Below are 21,426 nucleotides of genomic sequence, written 5' to 3'. Positions count from 1 at the left end.
ATGGTCTAGAAGAGAGTTAGAACAGGGATTGCAGAAAGGAAGTGATCCAGCAGGGCAAACAACCTCCAGCCTCTACTGTCGGCTGATGTTGGATCCTGCTGAAGAAGAGACAATTAGAGGTTGTGACAAGAGGACACAGCTTGTGCAGAGAGGGAAGCAGGAACCTGGGGAATAATAGAACACGTGACAGCTGATACAATCTGAATAGATGGGAGAGTTAAATACAGTAGAAGGTATTGCTAATGTAAACATAATCAAGCTAAACTGTGCTTTACTACGTTATGTAGGCATTAGCTAGTAATTTTTCACACTACTGTGTTAGGAGCAGTAAGTGAATGTTGTGACAGTATGAATATAGACTACTTGTGTTTCTGTGGGGATTTTCCATATTTGGGACTTTTCTTCTTTGTATCTGCGTGGTTTTGATTTGTCGCTGTTTTGAGAAAGTCATGGGGTGCACGGGGATAAGTTTGAACAAAACAGAGTTCTTGAGCATTAAAAAAATTGGCAGCATACTTTATAAATCTTCCTAGTCACTCTTTATTAAGATGAGTCACTAAATAATTCTCCAGGCTGCAACAGGATTCTAATTATAGTGTGACTTGGACTGAAAAATCTGGTTACCTGTCAGATCATGATGAAAAGAAAAATCTTGTGAATGTCTCCTGTTTATGTGGAATTTCAGTTTTCACTATGAGAATCTGTACTTGAAAACTAAGGCTGATGCTGCATGTCTCCTATGCCATGCCACTACAGCAATAGCTTCAGCACCTACCCTTAGCTGTTTTTTAATTCCCTCTCCTATGTGTCCTCAATGACATTCTTGTTGCAGTTTCCTCATGTCCTCCTTTCATTTCCAGACACTTTTACAATAGTACTTTCAGCTCAGTGTTGTGACTGTATGCCCAGCTCTTGCATGTCACATGCAATATATTTCATTTCCCTTATAGTGACTTGAGAGATGTATTGTTTCTGAAACCTCACTACTGTCAGATTGAAATTAACTCTGAGTTGTTGAAGGGGGAGTTGAATGATGGACAGCCTGTTCAGATGGTGAAGCTGACATACTGAGAGCTTTGTTCGCCAAACAGAAATGCAGAAACGATTGTGCTGTGCATGCTTGGGGACTTGGGGACTGTAGCACCTTTGCTGATGTTCATGGCTTGCTATATGTTGTTCTTGTGTCAGATTCTCCATCACACTTGTTTTAAAAATCCCTAGATTTCTGTGGCTTTGTTCCACAACAAAAGAGGACTATGTGGAAGAACTCAGAAGGTGCAAAAGTAAATTTGGGAGACACCATTTGAGAAGCAATTATACTTGCGTAAATGAGAAGACCATTAAGATAGGTTGAGTAAGAACACGGTGAGGGAGAAATAATGTGTAAAAGTTGGGAACAGAAGGAGATGATGTCATGAAGGATGAATTTCAAGTTTAAATGAGTAGAGGGAAGTATTTAGGTCTTTTTAGTTGCTGCTGAGTAATGAATTACCCAGTGCTGACTCTCCGAGTTTATTACTTTTCTCTGAAATAAATGAGTCACAAAGTTTCCCTCTTCTAAAGTTTTCATTGTGCTCATCCTCTACTCCCTTTTTGGTCTTAATAAGTGTTGCTATAATGAGTGCTACTGATTCTGTCTCCCTCCACCTTCTGTCCTGAGCTCGTTTTGTTGTTCATTTTTTCTTTATCCTGCAGCATTTCTGCTCTCTTAACTTCCTTTGCTTCTCCATCTTTTCATCACATATTCTCATTCTTTCTACAGGAGCACACCACATTATTACACTCTTTTTGTTCTTCATATTCTCTTTATCACTTAGCTCTCTCAGCCCTTTGAGTTAAAACACATCTTACACAAATCCCCCAAATTAGAAGCAGACACTTCCACTTAAGATCAGAGTTCATGACAGTTCCTACAAACCATTCCTCCAAAGGAGGAAGAGAAATTGTCAGTTTGACCCTATACCAAGTTCCTCTGAAGAGTCTGTTCTTTTTTACAGAGCAGTTGGTCCAGTGTCTCAGTCCTTCCTTCTTGCAAGTTATGCTTTTTCTGCAGGGCTTCCTTGGTGACTTAATAGGCAGCACAGCCCCAGGCTGTGTGTGTGCATGGCCAACTCACAGTTGGTTTCAGTTTTCTCTTCAGGAGGTTTGTAACCTCGCTGTAGGAGGGCTTCCAGGGCACAGAAATAGTTTAGCTCCATCTCAAATGCTGCTCTATAGTCTTGGTACCCTTACAGGAAAATGCCATCCAGAGAAGTACTCCCTTGATTCCCATCATTACAGAGGGTGCATTATCTCTTTCTGCTTATATGAGGGAAAGCATGATAATACATGTTCTTCCCCCCCCCCCCCCGCCACGCTCAAGGATTTCAATTTTAAGTAATGGCAGCAAAATTGTTATATGAACATCAAGCTCTATGACTAACCAGGATCCTGCAGAACTCTTTATCTTGATGATTTTCCTGACTCTTATTGCAAGAAGTTTTTGTAATGAACATAGAATACATTTATTTGTTTTTTATTCTGTCTCTAATGTGGTTAAGATTTTTAGATAGACTATGTAAAGTAACTTTTATATTAACATTACATCCTGTAGTGATGGTAGATATGAGTGTTCTGTTCCCCTGACATGCAGAAAAATACAAAACATTTTTTACTGGTCTTCCTTATTATTCTTGTGGTTTTTTGTTTGTGTTTTTTGTTTGTTTGTTTTTAATCTGATTCTAAAATGTAGGGTTATTTAGTGACTTAAGGAGTTTGTAAACTGCCTGTCTGACAGGCCATCTGTTTCCCAATACCCCTTAAGAAGGCTGACTTGGGATGCATACTCTCTAGTGTCTGTGCTGGAAGACAGACTTTTTATATTAAGAAGTGAGTTTCTAGATATGATGACCTGAAATGTCCATGTATTAAGAGTCATCAGTTTGACTAATGGCATACCATGGCTACAGATCATCCTAAGCACCTCTTCAAAGTGTCATTTTTCCAGCTCAGTTGATTTCTGACATATCTCACTTTATCAACCATTGAAGTGGAAATTTCATCACTCTTTTATGCTTTTTGAGTTTTTCTTAGTATTTGTTTGTAATAGGTTTTATGGGTGATTAGTTGTGTGAATTGTGAAGGATTTTTTGTGGACAGAAGATTTTCTTAATTTTTGCATATTGCACTTTGGCTTTTTAATCTACTTGTTTGCATGTATCAGTTGAATTTGCTTTATTTTTTTGCTATTAAGAGGCATCCAAGTACTATACCTAATGCAATTTGTAACTAATGCAATATTTACATTAGTTTAATCTGTAAATAATTACAGATTCAAATGAAATTATTATTACATTAAAATAATGGCACTTGCAGTCATGTGTCAATTGAACAGCACTACTTAGATGCTATTTTCAGCAGCCATTGTCAATGCTGAGAATAGGCACTGTCTTAACTTACAGCCTGTAAAATCCTCCTCTGCTCTTATTCCAGATAAAAGTTCAAGCCTGCTTCTTCTCCCCAAAATCTTAGGGTTCTTGTACTACCTGTGTTTATGTAGGTTCTTGTACTACCTGTGTTTATACATTAGCGTATCACGAAAGGAGATTTGGTCCCAATCTGAGCCAGTGTTCAGGCTGTGCTTGTACTAAGGGGTCAGTGTAAAAAGAGTGATCATTCTTAATTTGTAATAATGATAACTAATAACAAACATAATAGTAATTCAATAATAATGAAGGCCTTTGCATCTGGGAATACTATGATTCTTCGGAATGCCTAAATTTTTAAATTTAGGTGTTAGGAGGGAAATTTGTGATGTGTAATATTTAAATTCCTTCCCTGGCTCCGTTTTGCTGGCCTCAGGGAGCAAAGAAGGGCTCTGCTCCAAAGAGCATGCTGCTTGCCTTACTGCTGCTTCTCCTTGTGAGGCTGAGTAAGAGAGATGTTGTTTGGCCTTCCTAATAACAGTATTTCAAACTCTGTTCCTCTGTAATAAAGAAATGTACAAGTTTTATCTTCTCATTTTTTAAATATTTTCTGTTCCAACCTTGCATATATTAATGATGCTCATTATTCTCAGAACTAATTCCAATTTTGTTTTGTGTGTTTTGAGATGTCTAAAATGGGGATAGACATTGAAAGGGACTATAAAACACACTATAGTAGATCCATAAATCAACCCAAGCAGTGACATAATATTTTCTATACAATTATCTCTTCATTTTGGTAACAAACATTTTATTTCTTACCTCTTTACTATTTCCTGCCTGTGTAGATTTTTAGATATCAAAGGACATAAAATATTGAGGTATATTTAGACTTCTTAGTCAGGTACCTTGGTGTTCATTGAATCAGATTTAATGCTGGGAGAAGGGTCTCTGAGTGAGAGATGGGGAGGGAGCACTGTGTAGGTTAGGCATGATTGCCATCCTGTTGGCTAAACTGTAATAACCCCTCGAGGTACTCAGAATTGAAGCTGCTGAATGAAATGCAATAATTTTCCATAACACTTTAAAGGTCCTGCAGGCATGCTAAAGTTGTACCTGGTTGTTTTGGATAACACTGTAGCATGACTCTAATGCCTCTTTTACATCTTGGCAATTAAAATACATACTATGCTTTATGTCTATTGTACTTTTCTATATTGCAGTGTAGAACTTTAATGTTGAGGCTTTTTTACTGTAAAAAAGGTAAGTAACTGTAGTTTGGAGGGTTTTTTTTCCATTTTACTACATTGGCCTTATTTCATGTTGCAATAGGTGATTAAGAGGAACTGATGAAAGGCTGTTTTGGGGAATTTTAAACGCAATGTAAAACTTCTAATGGGCATCAGTCAGCTCTGTATCTGAGACTTCAGTTGTTGAAGCTCCCATGTTAGCTTCAACATTTGTGTTTGAATATGCCTTGTGCTCAGTTTTGGTGTTTGCACTTGGTGTCTCTACAACACTTAAAGTAAAAGAAAGAATTTTGATAATGTATTTGTTTTAATTATTGTCTGTCACTTATCTGACTTGGTAATTAAATATTGTGCTAAATGTGCTAATGATGTCAGAGGTCTGCAAAGTACCCTGACACATAAGGCAATGAGCTCCCTGGTCCCAGTGATCTGGTCATTACAAGAATTGCTTCTCTGGTTCTTCTGCTTCCCTTCTAAATTAGTTTGAAAGAAATATTTAAGTATTAATTTTAAAATGGGCATCTCTTCTTTATGGGTTCGAGCCGTTTTTAAAATTTGGAGTGACACTGGGAAAGTACAGTGTGAGTCTGCAATCAGCTAAGCTATGTAAAGAAATGGGATGAGCATGACTATATAAGAGCTGACATGTCAGTCTGGTGATTAGCATACACCCTCCTGTGTAATTCAGCCAAGAACCTGTAACATTGGAGAGATCACTGAAAAGGTCATGGGAGATCCCAATGCTCAGTGACACAGATGAGCATCCTCAGTTTTTATACTTCGAAAAGTATTAGATCAAAACTTGAAGTAGTGGCATTCACCAGTTAAATCTTCTTCAATTTTCTACAGTATAAGCAGACAATTTTAGGTTAGCATTGCAATATAACGTGTAGCGTTATATAGCACAGCTGTTTTGACATGCTTTTGTGAGTGTGTTAGTAGTTCAATAGCTTTGTAAATATTGCTCTATGAAAATTTCTTAATTTAGTTGGAATGAAGCTATCTGATAGACCATAAATTCTGACATATGGGCAAAAATTCCTTGCAAATGAAGGCAAGAGTTTTTATAACATCACAAAATAAATTTATTTCCTTTAAAATTTAAATCAGATTTTTCAAATCAGTTGCTGTGCATTTGGGTAACTCCCCCAAATGCTTTTATATTATAGGAAACAGAGAAGAAGAAAAAAAAAAAAGTGTTCAATTTTGTGCAGCAGTGGTTCATTTAAATCCGAAGATTTCAGTGGGAAAATTTGATAATATTTTAGCTACAGTGATCCTTACAAGAAAGAAGCTGAACAGATGCAGTAAATGACAGTTCGGATTTTTTAATTAAAATAGTTTTCTCAATATTTGAAAATAGTTCTCTTATTTGGGGGTTGAGGGTGTTTCTAGAAAAAAAAAGGTGATGATTCATAATGGGACAAGTTAAGATCTTACAAGGCCATCTGCAGGTCTTTTGTTTGACTTGTCACTTCTGACTTAAACATTAACACAGATATTTGGTTCTGTGTTCTGCAAATATATTTGTGCTCTCTCTCTTTCTGCTTATTGTCTGATCACTGTAGAGAACATCTATTTGTAGACAGATCTTTAAGAGAGCTTTTATTCTGCCTTCTTTTAGATAGGTGCAGTAATTCACTGACGAAGTAATTTCAAAGACAGGAGCCTGAAGATGTTAACTGTTCCCTGAGACTTGCTGAGAGATACTATTAGTCTTAAAAGTTAAAGTTTACTGAAATTAAACAGGTGTTTCGTATAATGCCAGATTCAAAAAGATTAGGTTCTTAAATCCTAACAGATTTTTTTTTTTTTTCAAAAATGCCCACAAAAGAATGCACTAGTCTTCATTATTGTGGCAGGGTAATCACTGCTAAAGTGTCTCCATAATGTGGACCTTGAATTTTTTTTAACCTTTTCATTCTTTGCCTGGACAGGCAATATATAACTCAGAGAACTGCTTTTTGAAATTTTATTGTATTCATTGACTTTTGTGGGAAACAGATCATTACTTCCTCCATGCTACAGCAAAGATTAAATCTTTGAGGATTTCAGCTTGCTATAGTAACAAAATTTTGTGTAAAAAGTTTGATTTATTGGTTTGGGTTTTGTTGTGGTCTTTTTTTAACATTATAAAGTATTTTGAAAACTTGGAAAAAAATTAAAATTATTTCCTCTTGGATGGTGAATAGCATACATATTTTTCCGATGGTGCAATTTAGAGATGCTAGGAATTAGTGGCCCTTTAAAGTCTTGAAAGGCTTAGATAAAAGGAGAGATATGCTTCCACAAAGTCGTTACACTGCAAAAGAATTCCTGTGTGTATTTGTTAATAATTATTTTTAAATTTACAACTCAGTCTAGTGTTAATAAAATGCAAAGTTTATAAAATGCCTAGAATATTGTTTTCACATGAAAAGAACTTAGATTCATTAGTCAATCAAATATTTTAAAATCTGAGTGTTTCATATACCTAAAAAGATGAGCTATGTGGGCATGTAGATATCTAAGCAGTCATAAATTTAATAAATTGCTCTACTATAATACTTCATTTTTTCTGATCATGTAGAAATTTCTTTTTAACTATTTAACATTTGAAAATAAAAATAGAAGAGAAAATAAAAATAGCAGCTTAAGTGAAAGTCTTTGTTACTTTTTTTTAGTCAAAATTGAGATTTGCATAGGTCAAGAAATGCAAAAGCTTTTTTGGAAAATTTCAAAACAAAATGATAAAGGACTAGCTGCCATTCACAAGCTTGAATTATAGTTCTGTAGTAAATTAAATATTCTCTAAAATATTCTAAGTGACAGCTAATTAGTTTGTTTGATATTATATGTTTAAATAAGTAAAGAGATATAAAGCAACCTCGTTTTTGCTGAAAAGGGTGTAAATGGAGTTTGCTGTTGCTATGTGGTATGTGCTGTAAACTGTCATTTTAATTCTACATCAAAAAGGACTTGACTGATAGTACCTTGTAAAATAATCAGTTGTGTATTTTTTTTAGTTTTGCTTTTCTGAGTTTTATTTTTTTACTGTTAAGCACTTGAAATTGAGGAAAGCACTGAGGAGAAAGTTCTCCCTGAGACAGAAGAAAGAACCCTAGTATATTAAAGTATTAAACAAGAAATATCAAGGTATCAGTTTAAAAAGTGCAGTTGCAAAATATTAAAATTGTTTATATGTTTTGTCAGCTGTTTAAAGATACAAATTATATTCTTTATTTTATTTTAGCACTTCTCTTTAAAAAACAAAAGCAAAATTTACAGTCTGTTTCTTTCTGTCAGAAATGTAGATATTTTGGTTAAGGGTTAAGTCTGGTTTTGAAAACTGTGTATTGAAATATTAAAGAAAAATAAATAGTCATAAAACCAAGATTCTTACTATAATATTCCTTAAAAACTTGAGGGAAGGAAAAGCTTTTTCTGTCGTTTACAAATCAAATATTTTCTTGCTTTCTAGCACAACTTATGTAGAACATACTGGCTTGCAGAAACCTTCCTGAACATCACCTAAAATGTTTTTGCAGCTTCCTATGAAATCATTTGTTCATGTTCTTTGATGAGAACAATATTCATAGATTAGAAGTTACAGTAAAGTTAAAGAAGTCTTAAAGTATAAAACGAAGTATGAAAAACCAAACATTAAACCCACAAATTTCTGACAAGCAGAAGGAAGTCAGATTTGTCCTTAAAACGTACATTCTTCTCAGAACAGAAAACAGCTTACATCCAATTTAATTTAGGAAAGTAACACATTTCTAAAGCGGAAAAACTACTTTTTTCCCACGAAGTTCTCAGTCTGCTTCTGATCTTCTAATCTGTTGTGTAAAATTCAGTAGTACTGTGTTGTTGTTCACAGGAATTTCTTTGTTCATGCTTTAGATCAGGGTAGCTTGTGCATGGAACTCTGGGAAGTCTTACAGATACACACAGAAGTGCTTCTCACTCATTGTTGAGCAGATCTTTCTTTTTTTCTCTTCCAGACAGTTAGGGAGCAATTACAGCAATTAGAGATCATTGTAACACATCAGTGGTTGTCTTTCTAATTTTATTATAGGTGAATGTAAGCTGAATGTAGAGAAGACTTCCAAATAAGCTGGACTGATGTGCACAGAGAAGGAATGAAGTATGGATGTGAAGGAACGTAGGCCTTATTGCTCCCTGACAAAGAGCAGACGGGACAAGGAGCGACGCTATACAAATTCTTCTGCAGAAAATGAGGAGTGCAGAGTGCCCACGCAGAAGTCTTACAGCTCCAGTGAAACCTTGAAAGCTTTTGATCATGATTCCTCTAGGTTGCTGTATGGAAACCGGGTAAAAGATTTGGTCCACAGAGAAGCAGATGAGTATACCAGACAAGGTAGGCAAGATGTTTTAATTCAGAGTGTGTAAATTCTTGCTGCAGGAAGAGTATGCCATTATATCAGTTTCATTGGTTTTGGTAATATTCTACACACATTGTACACTTCACTTGTATCTCCCTAAATGTTTACAAATATGAGGAAGCATTTTGTACTATCTTTGAAATAAATGATATAAGATGCATAGGAAGTAAATGGCCCGTGTTGGGCAATGGGTCAGTGACAATATTGCAGAGTCAAGTGTGAAGCGTTCAGACCTTAAAATTCAAAAACTAGACCCCCGGTTAATCAGCTCATTAACAGATTTCCCAGGAGTTTGACACTCCTGTGTATCTAAAGTGTAAATAGCTTTAAAATTAATAAAAAAATAAACAAATACAACTGTTTCAAGAAGGCCAAGCCCTATGAATAGGTTTGTGGAAACAGTATTTGTGGATGAGCGTCCAAATAATGCAACAGCTCAGTACCTTTATCTTCTAACTCACAAGGGCAGTAACAGAGCTCTGTACAGTGAGTTAGTTCACAGTTTACGCATTTGAGTGTGTTGGAGGATTTTTTTAGTGGATATCTATGATATCTAACCAGATCCTAACAGATTGCTAAGACTCACTGTTGGATTTTCAGGTCCATCACTGGAAAGACATGAGAAGTCTAAATATCCAAGGAGATGTATGATCCTGGGCATTGTGCTGTAACTGACTGTACTTAAGCAAAGGGTTAAGACTAGATGATCTCAAGAGGTCCCTTTGGACCTCAGTGATTCTGAGAGATTGAACTTGGCGTCAGTTAAAGTTCAGCACTTGTGCATCACTATTGGATTCTAAACTGTAGTGTTGGGAATTGACATTTTTACATTTCCACAACTAAGCTACTTTATTATAAGGAGGGGGAAAAAAAGAGTTAGAAAATGTGTAGAGCACTGCAGCCCAGTTATCTAAAAGTATAAACCTAGGCCCAGGACTGTGTGAACCTAAGCCTCAGTCTACTGTTTAAATCTATCTTCTCTTTTATGCAGAAACAAGAATAGATTTAGGTATGGAAAAATAAATTTTTCTTCTTGCGAGGAAGTCCTTAGTTTTAACTTTAGAATGCTTAAAATTATTTTCCCCATTGGTGTCTTTTCTTTGTTCCACACAGAATAACTTTACGTTAGAATGAGAGCTGGGCAGGTGGAGTTGACTTTTTTACCTACCAATGTTTCTAAGGCAAATAAAAATATTTCTCTTAGGCTTATGTAGCTGAGGCTTGCTGCTACTGTAGTCTACTTTCTGCTGTTTATTTTTGGTTTCTGTGATGTGTTGAAACTTCAGGTCACCACTGTTTTCTAGTTTTCAGGTCATTAGTCACGTTGACATCATTACTTTTATAGGGTAAAGTCAAGATGAAGTTTTTCTAAGACCTGTACTGTAGGCACTTTCTTAGTACTAGTGAGGAAATTATATCAAAACAGGCACCATTTATTTAATGAATTCATAAACTATTGCCTGAATAGAGTGCTATTCTTTTTTAAATAGCAATAAAAAATTGGAAGAAGTTATGTGGTCTGGCAGATGACATATGATGGTGCACTAGGCCTTGGGGTTTTCTTTTCTTCTTCACTCTCTTCAGAAAAGCACATAGTATTTAGCCAATACTTATTGCCCAATATGCAATAAATTATATGTCTATAGGCCTAAAACGGTAGTCTGGGATGTATAATGTCCTCTTCACTTTTCAGTGGTCTCAGCACTGTCATCTGTGCCCACTTGATTTCCCTCATTATCCTTTCAGTTCTTTTTTTTGTCGCTTATTGGCTTCCTGTAATGTGTGCTGGTGTGGCACCTTTGGGGACTACCTGCAGGTTTGATAGGGTCAGGTAATAAAGGGCTTGTTTTGCAGTCCTAAGTAGTGTATTCCTTTGATTCATCTCTGACTGAGAATTTTCAGCTTCTGGCATGGGACATATTTTGTGGAAAAGGTCTTGAAGGTCATTCCAGAGGATTTTAAATAATATATAAAACATGCTTCCCTGTGGTTTTGGGGTTTTTTCCTCCCTCTGCCTAGAAATAGAGTATAGATATGTGGCTTTGTTGACACGCTGCTAAATCAACAAGAAATAAATCTATAAGAAAAAAAGGCAAGCTTTAATTAATAACTTTAATTGGGAACTTATTTTAAAATTAATCATGATCACTGCTTCACTCCTTTGGGCCCAGACTGTGTAAAATAACAATATGAAATTTCCAGTGTCCTCGGGAAAGTTACTGGAGCAGTTATGTGATTTTTTCAAGTCTCTCCAATGTGGCAGAATTAGAAATGTCTGTCTTTTTTTTATGAATGATATTTTAGGGTAAAGCCTTTCAAAGCTTTCTGCTAATGAATCAGAACTTTCCCATCTTTTCTTCCTGAGTTGATTCAGTACACGTCTTTGTGCTTCCTGCTTCCCAAAATCCGAAGACAGAAACTCAGAAAGGGATACTGCTGTTGGAGTTAGGTGAGCTTTATTTAGTGGTAGCTTTATGCTACTTGTGGAGAGAAGATTCTCCAGTTGTCAGGAGAATCAGTTACAGGATCTTTTTCCTCATCTGTTGAATTTCATTTACTTTAGATCAATTGTATAAATAGAAATAAGAGTCTAAAAATATTTTTTGTCATTATAATTCTAAAAAGAGCATTTAAAATATATTGTTCAATATTTAAACATGAAACTGTTATATAAATGGGATTATCTTGTCACTTTTGAACCCAATTGACAAGATTGAAAGAGCAGGTGTACTTGTTTAGGAAATTGTAGCTACTTCTATTCAACCTGCTTTCAGGTAATGTCAATTTTTCTCAAGCCCCTTCATCTGTTGCAAAACTATTTTATTTTTTAAAAGCTTTAGATAAGGATTATTTAGCCTACTCTTTTTAGAACTTCTAAATCAGTTTTTTATATTTGCTTAGTTTATAAACCCCACATAAGAATGAAAAAAAAAATTGATAAGCCTATGAATACACCCAGCCATGTAAATGAAGGCCATGAGCTTTTTTTCTTAAAAGGAGTTTTTAGATACTTAATTTTATATTGCGTGTTTGAGAATATACCTAATCTCATGCTTGACAGTGGATGAAGCTCAATGAAATACTATTTACTTTCCTAGATGCGATGATATGATTTTTTGCTGTTTATGTGTTAGGGAGGAAGAAGACACTTATTTTCTTAGAGTTTGAAGTATCCAACTATAAAGAGCAGATGATTTAAAGTACAACTTCTCTAACTGAATTTAGCAACCCAAGTCCTTGTAGTTGATCGTGAGTCCCTGCCTATGGCCTCTTCCAACCCAAACCATTCTGTGATTGATTCTATGATTATATATTGCATTATGCCCAACTCTTGCTGAATTCAGGATTAAAGCTGACTATATGAAGTTGAATTTCTGTACAGAGAAAAATTCCCGTGTTTAGGAAATTAAACTACTGTGTGAAGTGATATTAAGTACATAGAGACTGCTACGCAAAAGTATCTGAAAGTATGACATGTCTATGGTGTGAGTGGAAAGGACTGTAGAAATACAGAAAGCAGTATTTTTGAAATTTTATTTGGAAAAATAATTGGAAGTAATAGTATAACAATATTAAAATAATTTGAAAGACATCATGAATCACACCTGGACTCAGAAGGACTGAAAAAATTTTATATTATTAGTAAGAAAAATGCAGGCAGGCAAAAGGGGAAGAGAGGAATACTCAATATCTCTCAGGTAGTCATTATTCCATTTCAAAGATTTTTGTTGTTGCCGAAGAGTATAGTGGTCCTCTAGAGTGATTCATGTATCATGTCAGTGAGTTTTTTCTCAGGAAGAGGCTGAACCATAAGCACAGGTGGCAGGATGCAGTGCAGCTTTGTGAGCGTTCGTCATTCCTCACCAAATAATCAGAGCACTTTTTGCAAACTGTGTGCATTGAAAAGCTGAGCTGCTTTTTCTGTTAGAAGACCCAATGAGGTAGTGCAGGTTTTGTTAATTAATCAAATATGGTTTTTACTGCAGGTAAAGGTATTTGGTCTTTTTAGATGGCTGTGAGAATGAGTTCACTGTGTTTATCAGTCAATTTATTGTCAGCCAAGCCTCAATATCAATTTATTTTCATGGTATCCCTTTCAGTTTTGCAGGAGAAACTACTCCTATGCACGGTTTTGTACCTTTACTTAAGTGCCTAAATTAGATTAAACGACCTAAGAACTCCTTGAAGCTGCTAAAAGAGAGACTGAATGTACCAAGTGAGTAAAGAAAAAAAAAAATTCCTTCACAAGTCCACCCTGGATCATTGATACCAAGGTGCTAAAAAGCAAAGCCATTTACAGTACATTACAGTATGTGGATATATCGCAGCTATTGTTCAGCTGCTATTCCCATGACAATTAGATTTAGGTGCTGGAAAAATATCACCATTCAGCAAAAGAGGGACCTGAAACAGTGATATATATGACAATTTTATTTTATTATGTAAGATATTCAACATTGTCAGAAATACATTTTTAATACTTCAGAAACCTGAACCTTAATTGCAACTTCTATCCTAATGTAATATGACTCCAAAGTCTATTGCTTTTAAATACTAGTTGCTCAAAATGAATTATTTGGATAGCAAAATGTTTAATCTTTTTAGTCACCATAAATGTCAACTGTAGGATTAAAGGATTTAAATGGTCATGTTTTTAAACCTAAAGCTTGAGTAGTTTAAACCAGCCTGTCTGAAGCAGGGGAAGGATAGATACCCAAGACCATTTTTTATTTTTTGCTACCTATGCCTTATTGGTGAGCTGACTTTTGACTATTGAGTAGGCAAGTGATCCTCAAGAACTGAATCAGCTTGCTTTGCAGGTTATTTACACAAAGGTATGAAATAATGTGTTAGTGACTTTGTGATCTCCCAATGAGCAAATTAATTGCCATTCACTGACGTGTCTGTCTCTCAAAATTGCCATTCACTGACATGGCTGCCTCTCAAAATCTGAGGCACATATTAGAATTAGTGTTTTATGTTTCCTGGCTCCAGTGCAAGATGTGTCCTAATTGTTGTCATGAGAGATCCTTTTTTGTTATGCTAAAACATGGCCACCTGCAGTGTCTGCCTGATTTCAGTGGGTAACTTCTGTAAGCAGCATACAGTGCCAGTATGTTCTGGATAATTTTGTGGCCTTGAGCTAAGCACATAACCTTCTGCCAGAGGTTTTTTTTTTTCCTTTTTTTACCTTCTGTATTATAGGAATAATACCACCTACCCACCTCACAGGCATGTTGGGAAGATTAATTAGTTTCTGTTTGCAAAATGCTTTGAAGATGAAAAGCACTGCAAGTGCTAAGTAGTCTTATAATCTCATGTTGCTATACTAGTTACTTAAAGCAACAATAAGAAGTTAATTGGTTTTCAGGTTCCAGGTGATAAGGATCTGTTGACTTTTAAAGTTACTCTATTAGCTACAAAGTGGTACTAAGAAAAACATTTTTTTTTTTTTTTGATTAGAAGTATATTTAGCTCACGCTCAGTGATATGCACACATGCTCTAAGGTATTCATCTAGCTGAAATTGGCCCCTTGTGGGTCATGCCCTGTGTATGAGCTACAGATCCAGAGACAAAGGGCAGTTGCGATTCTCCAGGGAGAAATCAGCCTTGGTTATTGGCAGTAGACTGCTTGATCAGGCATTTCTACACAGCTACTACAGGTCCATAGAGTAAAAACCTTGTCTTCCAATAGTCCAGTTGCAAAATAGGAGAGTTAAGTTCTTGATCATAATGATTAAGGATTTATAAGATGAGCAAGGGGCCTTCACAAGGATTTTCAATCTCATGGAAAGGAAGATACTGTAGAAGGTCTGTAATCCTTTTATATCTTTCTTATATCATATACTGAGATGTATGAGATGCTTCTGATGCTTCTGTTCATAATAAAACCTAAACTGAGGACTAGGGAGATGAATGGATCACATGCATGGCTATGAAAGATGACTTGAGGATGTTAACATCTATGGAGAGAATAAAGCCAGAAATGCGTGTGGTTAGAGATGGGGTGAGGGCAGAATGAGAGAGGCTGAAGAGTCCTGTCTCTGCTGTTTGTTGATTTAGTGCTTAGGGCTGAGATTCAGGGCTGGAGGCCAAGCTGTGAGTGATTGCTTATTCCATCAGTGGCAGATAAATGCATAAAGTGAAACAGAGATGTAAAATAGGAGTAATTCCTCAGAAAGTTCCATGATACTTTCTGAAATTAGTTTGTAAAGTGTCACAACCTACTGGCTTGAGAGACAGTACTCTGTGTTACTGAGCTTATTAAAACCAATTGAGGAAATGGCAAAGCCAAGGGAACATAATTGCTTCAAGCTTTTGTTTTTCTGCTTTTTTGTTTTGCAGTGCCATAAATATCTCTGAGTCATAAATCCCTTCTTGTTTTCAGCATAATGGACATTTTGTTAGAACATCTAAATTAGGACACTGCTACACTACATTTGTTATGGGGGTTTACAGAGTGGAAAACTTCTTGAGGGGTTGTGACGGGTAGAGCGATAGAGGGAATGAGAGGTTTTCATTTCTGCAGAAGTTTTTGGGTCTGTATTCTGTGTTGTGGCTGCAGTGATGGTCTGAGCACCTCACTCTGTCCATGCATTGAAGAGTCAATTCCTGTACTTGTGGGATACTTCTATATGAAATTCCACAAATTGAAATGTATAGGCTACTTTGAGTAGGAGTGTTGGGTTTTTCCTTTGTACCAGTTCATAGCCTGTAGAACTAATCAAGTTTTCTACTATGCAGAGGGTCTATCTGCTCGCTTGTGGAGGCGGACATGCTTTTCCCTCATGGAAAGGCATAAATAACTGTGGAGTTTTCTTTCCTCCCCATATGGAGGAATAGCAGTAAGCCTGAGCTCTAGTTTGCATGCTTCTATTCATGCTTCCTCCTTCCTCTTCTCCTTCTTTCCCGATTTCAAGCTGTATGTCGTATCATTAGCACTGTACTGGCTTTAATGTGGCAGTTCATATGTGTCAGATCTGTGGTTGTAGGCTCTTTGCATACTGCATATCCATACATTGCTTACCCTTGGGTCATATTTTCTTCACATCTATCAAATTTAGGCTTTATTCTTATCTTGTAATAAATGGATGCTGGGATGTTGATGATTTGGTCTCAGGATGCAAAGATTAAGACAGAGGCCTAAAATGTCTATACTGTCACTCTGCTCATGATCAAGACTTTGTGTTCTTTGCCACTCATGGAGTTGTATTTCTTTTCTAAATCTTCAAATCGTTTTTCCCCTCTTGCAGCCTGTGATCAGGACAGCTGTGTTAGTTTCTCTCAATTTAGTTTATATGTTATGTAATTGTAGTAATAAAATCAGATTTTTATATCAAATCCCCAAATTTGGAACCATAATATTTAAATTATTAATTCCCTTACTGGAACGTGTTTTCTGTAGCTTCAAAGCTTTGAACTGTGCAATTGTGAAATTATCTTCAGCGGACTTTAATCTTACTCTGCAATAACTTCAGAAGGGCTTGACAAATAGTCTTTATCCCTATACTGGTTTAAGCAGTGTTTCTTATGTTCTAGTCTGTGGATTAGTACTGAAGATCCCCTGCCACCTCAAGCCTAGCAGGGAATAAAGTTACGAGTTTCCCATTCTGCGCTGGAAAACCAGTGGCAAGATGATACTGTTTTGTTCACATCAGTTCTTCTCTATATCAAAAAAATAAAAACTTTCCCAGGCTGTCTTTTCAATCAGTGTCTCCTTGTGATTCTGTAGTAATAAAAATACATGGCTGGTTTAAATAACAGGTTTAAAATACTTTATTTCTCACAAATATATGTATGTACTTTTTTTTCCCCAAGAATTGACTTGGGTTTTGAGTATTGCTTAAAGCTCTTTTATAAAGAGTTGCACAGTAAGTACAGCTCAGAGAACTTATAGTATCTGTCACTAACCTTTTCAGAAGTCTCCAAAACCACGTCTTATGGCCCCAAATACTTTTGTAAGTCCGTGAGGAATGGGAGAACTGTGTGGTTAATATTTTTTGAGAATAACGAGGATTTTAAAACTATATGCACACTTGATGAGATTTAATATAATTTAATGCTCTTTGTTATTATGCAGTTTACTGGATATATTAGAGAAGCAACTGTGTTTCAGGCAAATCTTACAGCTCCACTCCAAGTCACATGATGACAAGAAAAGGAGGTTAAGATGGAAGAGTGAATAGAGCGGAAAGGTCACGAAAGGGAGATTAAGGGGTGACAAGGAAGATGGTTGTGATGAGTGAAAAGAAAAACAGGAATTAAGAACAAGAGGAAATGTGATACAGTGGATTAAGATAGTTTAAATTTCACAGATAATTTTCTCAAAAGCAAAAGAAAAAAATCAGTCTGAAGTAATAACAACAAAATACTACACCAAATCAGAAAGAAAACATTAACATAGGCAAAGCTCATTGCTTGTCATTCTTCACTGCAATTTCTTGCATCCTAGCAAACAGAATTCTGCAAGTAGCTTTGAAAACTCCTCTTAACTCAATATATTGTGACGTCTGTGTGACAGAATGGATGTATCACATCCATTAGACATTCTGTCTTTTGTATAATTGCATTCTACCCACCTAACATTCTGACTTCTGGAGGCAGCATTTGTACGCTTCTTGTCGGAGTTTTCTACAGCATCTGAGATATCAGTTTTGCTATTTTTTAAAAAAAAAAAACCTTCATCCTTTCATTTCCAACAAATCTGTAGTCCTACTATACATTTATTTCCATTTCTATGTCCTTCGTCTCAAGACCTTGCCTTACAATGGACCTCATTGTAAGTAAGTGTGTCACACTGTATTTCCACCAGTAAATGGAAAATAACATTTTCAAAGTTACATATTTTCCCTTAAGAAATCGGCTAGAATTTGCATTTGGAAGATGATGATTCTTGTTAAACCAGTCCAACTCTTCTTTGATGATCTAAGAAGATGACATTTACCCCATCTACCCTACCCCATGTTCTTATTGGCCGTGTAGTGACTACTTAATACCCTGCAAATAAAAGGGTCAGTTTTACTGCCTACTATGATATTAAAAGAAGCTACTTTTTGCATTTTGACTAGCATGCAATTGAACACTATTTTTCAGAAATTAATAAAGTGAATAGACTAGCTAGTTTGCATTTAAAAGAGCCATTTCTTCATACTTGTCATGTATGTGAGTTAGGATGGCAAAGTACTGTTGAATTAGGTCAGTAGTATTGAGCTCTTGGTTGTACAGACATTATGAAGCATTTCAGATATGGTGCAGCTGTGTTCTGGCTTGTGCTTTTTAGAAAGTGTTTGGAGGTATTGAGAATGAGCTCCACATCAAGAACTTCAGTAGGAAAAACATGTCCCCTATGTAGTGTCTAAATACGAAATCAAAAGGAAGTAAGCACTTTGCCCATATCAGAATGGCAGAAAGCAGTATGATCCTGCAAGAGCCAAACTGATCAGAATTTTGAGTATGTACTCGGATAGGTTTGGGACTTGTGCCTTTTTGGTACTGTCTGTCCTTTTAGGACCAGACCAAAGTCAGCAAAGGCACTAACACTATAATTCCTCTGGTTTAAAAAACTAGGGGAGTGGGTGCATTTTTATGCTAACTAGGCAGGTGCTTGGGAGGCTTTTCAGATTTGTATTTTTCTTTCCCTCTTTTTCAAAATAGTCTATTGTTGCTAAAACCTGACTTGTTAACTTATCAGGGGTTAATGAATTAGTAAGGCTAGTGCTGATGTCTGGAGATGCTGACAAATGTTCTTTTGGCTATTTTTTTTTGTTCATTCCTTCTGTTTATTTCTTTCACTTTTTCACAGTTTTTAAGATAATATCTCTGTGTACGTATTTAGTATAGATCCAACTTAGAGCAAGGACTGATAACTGAAGAAACATGGGATCTTTTCTTTTGGTTAGCAGTTCTCTTCAAAAACCCATTTCCGCACATAACGTTTCCAATTTGAAGGTGAAGTTATTATGGATATCTTTGAATGACTTCCCCAGTTTAGGCCAGGGAAACAAATGTGGCACAAGTGCAGCAGCTTTCAGTTTAATTCTAGCTTTTAACTTCTGACTTTCTAAAGTAATACGTCATTTCTGAATACATCAAACTTGCTTTTAGCAATATTTGATTAAACTAAAAAAAAAAATCACTTCCATTTCTAGACAATATAACCATTGTGATTCTGGTAGAGAAATATATATACAGTCTTTTAAGAATAATAATTATAAATATTGACTATATATATTATAAGTAGTTGGTATACATACAAAAAAGTATGTATTTAACTTATTTAACCAATCTTATGTGGATCATTGCTTATGCAGAAAGTAGTTACAACATAACAGGTGGGCTTGTATGGTTACTGTTGGCAAATGCTGTGTTTTTAGAAGTGATTGCTGCAGAAGCTTCTGAAAACTATTTTTAGAGTTACTAATTAATTTTGTCCTCGTGTACACAAATGGGGGATGTCAGCAGTCCTTACAATAGCCATTAATTGATATTCCTAGACAAGAGAAATGTAGTATCTAATGGTTGAGTGGTGGTAAACAGCATTATTGTCAGTTTTTAAAATGTAGCTTCATGACACATCACCCCAAATAGTCCAAAACCCCCAAAGGTGTCTCCAGAACAAGTCTCCTTGAAATGTCGTGTCTAATTTTGTTTCATACTTTTTTAAAGGAAAGGAAAAAACCCACAAAGCATTATGCCTATCTGTTTGTTCTGTGCCTACATTTTCTTCTTAGGAATTAGTTTATTACAGTGGCCAAACTGTTTTTAAGTCTTTATGAACTCTTGAGGCACTTACTGTCAGTGGGAGAAATTGCAAATGTGTGTATAGTATAAGAAACTGATGATTAAATCCCTGACATGGAAGTCATTCTGGAAAGGTTAATTAGAAAATCTACAAACACAAGAAGAACATCCTCTCTTCATGCTCTTTTTTCCCCACTAAGCTCCTACAACCTCCTTTTCAGCTTTTATTTTGATTTCATAGTATTGTTCATTATCAGGTAAAAGCTCCCAGCTAGTCTGCTACCCACTAGGTCTGGGTCCCAGCTGTGTTCAGCTTCCCCTGTATCCTGAAAGATTTCCTGTTTTCATTGTTCAGAAATCTTAAGGTGATGTAAAATTTTTCTATTACATATATATAATTTCCTTTGGGATATAAATTCCTACACCAAAAAATATTTTTATTTTTCCATATCAACTTTTCAGTTTGGCTTTTGTGGATTGTTTGGGGTTTTTTTGTTTTGTTTTTTCATTTGTGTAGGCAACTTACATGGAGTACAATCCTCTTAGTGAAGCTCTTAGGAAAGCTTTAATTCAGAGGATTATGTAGCCTGATGATTCTAAAGCTGTTACAACATTTCTGGGATATGTTGTAAAACTTCTCAGTGTAGTGAAAAACTCTAATATATTGAATGGGATGAGAGAGCAATATTCAAAACTGATTCGCTTTTCTGTTTTGGCCCTATGACATGCAGTCTTGGTGGGGGGTTTTTTAGCATTCATAAGAGGAGGAAAAAAGAGGAAAATATTTTATGTGGAGTAGGCTGTTGTAAACTTAAAGTAAAAAAATAAAATACATTAAGAGATGGTAGGTGGTATATTGTGCCTGAGACCGACTCTCCTAGAAAGATCAAGGAAGATCTTGTTATATAATGCCTGAAGTAATTTCTCCTAAAAATAAGTGTTTAAGAGGAAAATAAAAGTGTGTATGTGTGGGGAATAGTCTCTTCAAATCACTATGCCTGCACAGATCTCTCCATGAGTGCAAAAGGCTGTTTTTGCAATGGGGAGAGCCTGGAGTGTGTAGTGCAGGCTGGCAGAAGAGCTGCAGATTGTGATGCTCAGCTGCTGCAGCTGGTCCTGTTGTGGCTAAAGAGGCACTTTTTGTTTCTGTCTGCATCCTTCCTCACCTTCACATCTCAGCTCTGTTAGGTTGTGGGGACCATAGGAATAACAGCTCGCAGCATTGAAGTCAACAGCAGTTTTGTTAGTGGTTCAAGTAACTTTGGTCAAAAATACCTCTTTCCTTTCCATTTTGCTTCTCAAGCCTCCTTTTTTTAGAACAAATGAGATGCTGCGTGTGCAATTGTGTATACAACTTAGCCCCTCCATATGTGTAGAGACACCTGCACATAGGCTTCTCCTATTTGTCTCTGACTTGAGGCAACTGTTTGAAAATGTAGATTCACGTAATAATGTACCAAACACATAAACTAGTGTTCTAGACTGTCACGCTTAGCGTATATATATCAAAATGCAAAATAATAATAATAAGCATATTAGACACTTTACTACTTTCAGCTCTGACCCTATTACCACTGGGCAGTTTGTTTGGCCTGTTTCCTTCGCTGATTAGTTTCAGCTCTCATAAAACCTGAAAATTCACATGC

General features: G+C 35.9%; 1 protein-coding gene across 3 annotated transcripts in view; it reads left to right on the top strand.

Moving 5' to 3' along the window:
- Positions 1 to 21,426, top strand: part of TENM3 (teneurin transmembrane protein 3) — a 1,300,501-nt gene that overhangs the window by 974,405 nt on the left and 304,670 nt on the right. For all 3 annotated transcript variants that reach the window (XM_027636350.1, XM_027636352.1, XM_027636353.1), the window contains one exon: positions 8,712 to 9,014. In XM_027636350.1, the coding sequence (XP_027492151.1) occupies positions 8,783 to 9,014 (232 nt within the window). In that variant the 5' untranslated portion in view covers positions 8,712 to 8,782. The remainder of the gene's footprint in view (positions 1 to 8,711; positions 9,015 to 21,426) is intronic.

Source organism: Corapipo altera, unplaced genomic scaffold, assembly GCF_003945725.1.
Source record: "Corapipo altera isolate COAL_440 unplaced genomic scaffold, ASM394572v1 22b, whole genome shotgun sequence".
Lineage (NCBI taxonomy): Eukaryota > Metazoa > Chordata > Aves > Passeriformes > Pipridae > Corapipo > Corapipo altera.
The sequence above is the reverse complement of the archived record's forward strand: the minus strand, read 5'-3'. Positions and strand labels throughout refer to the sequence as shown.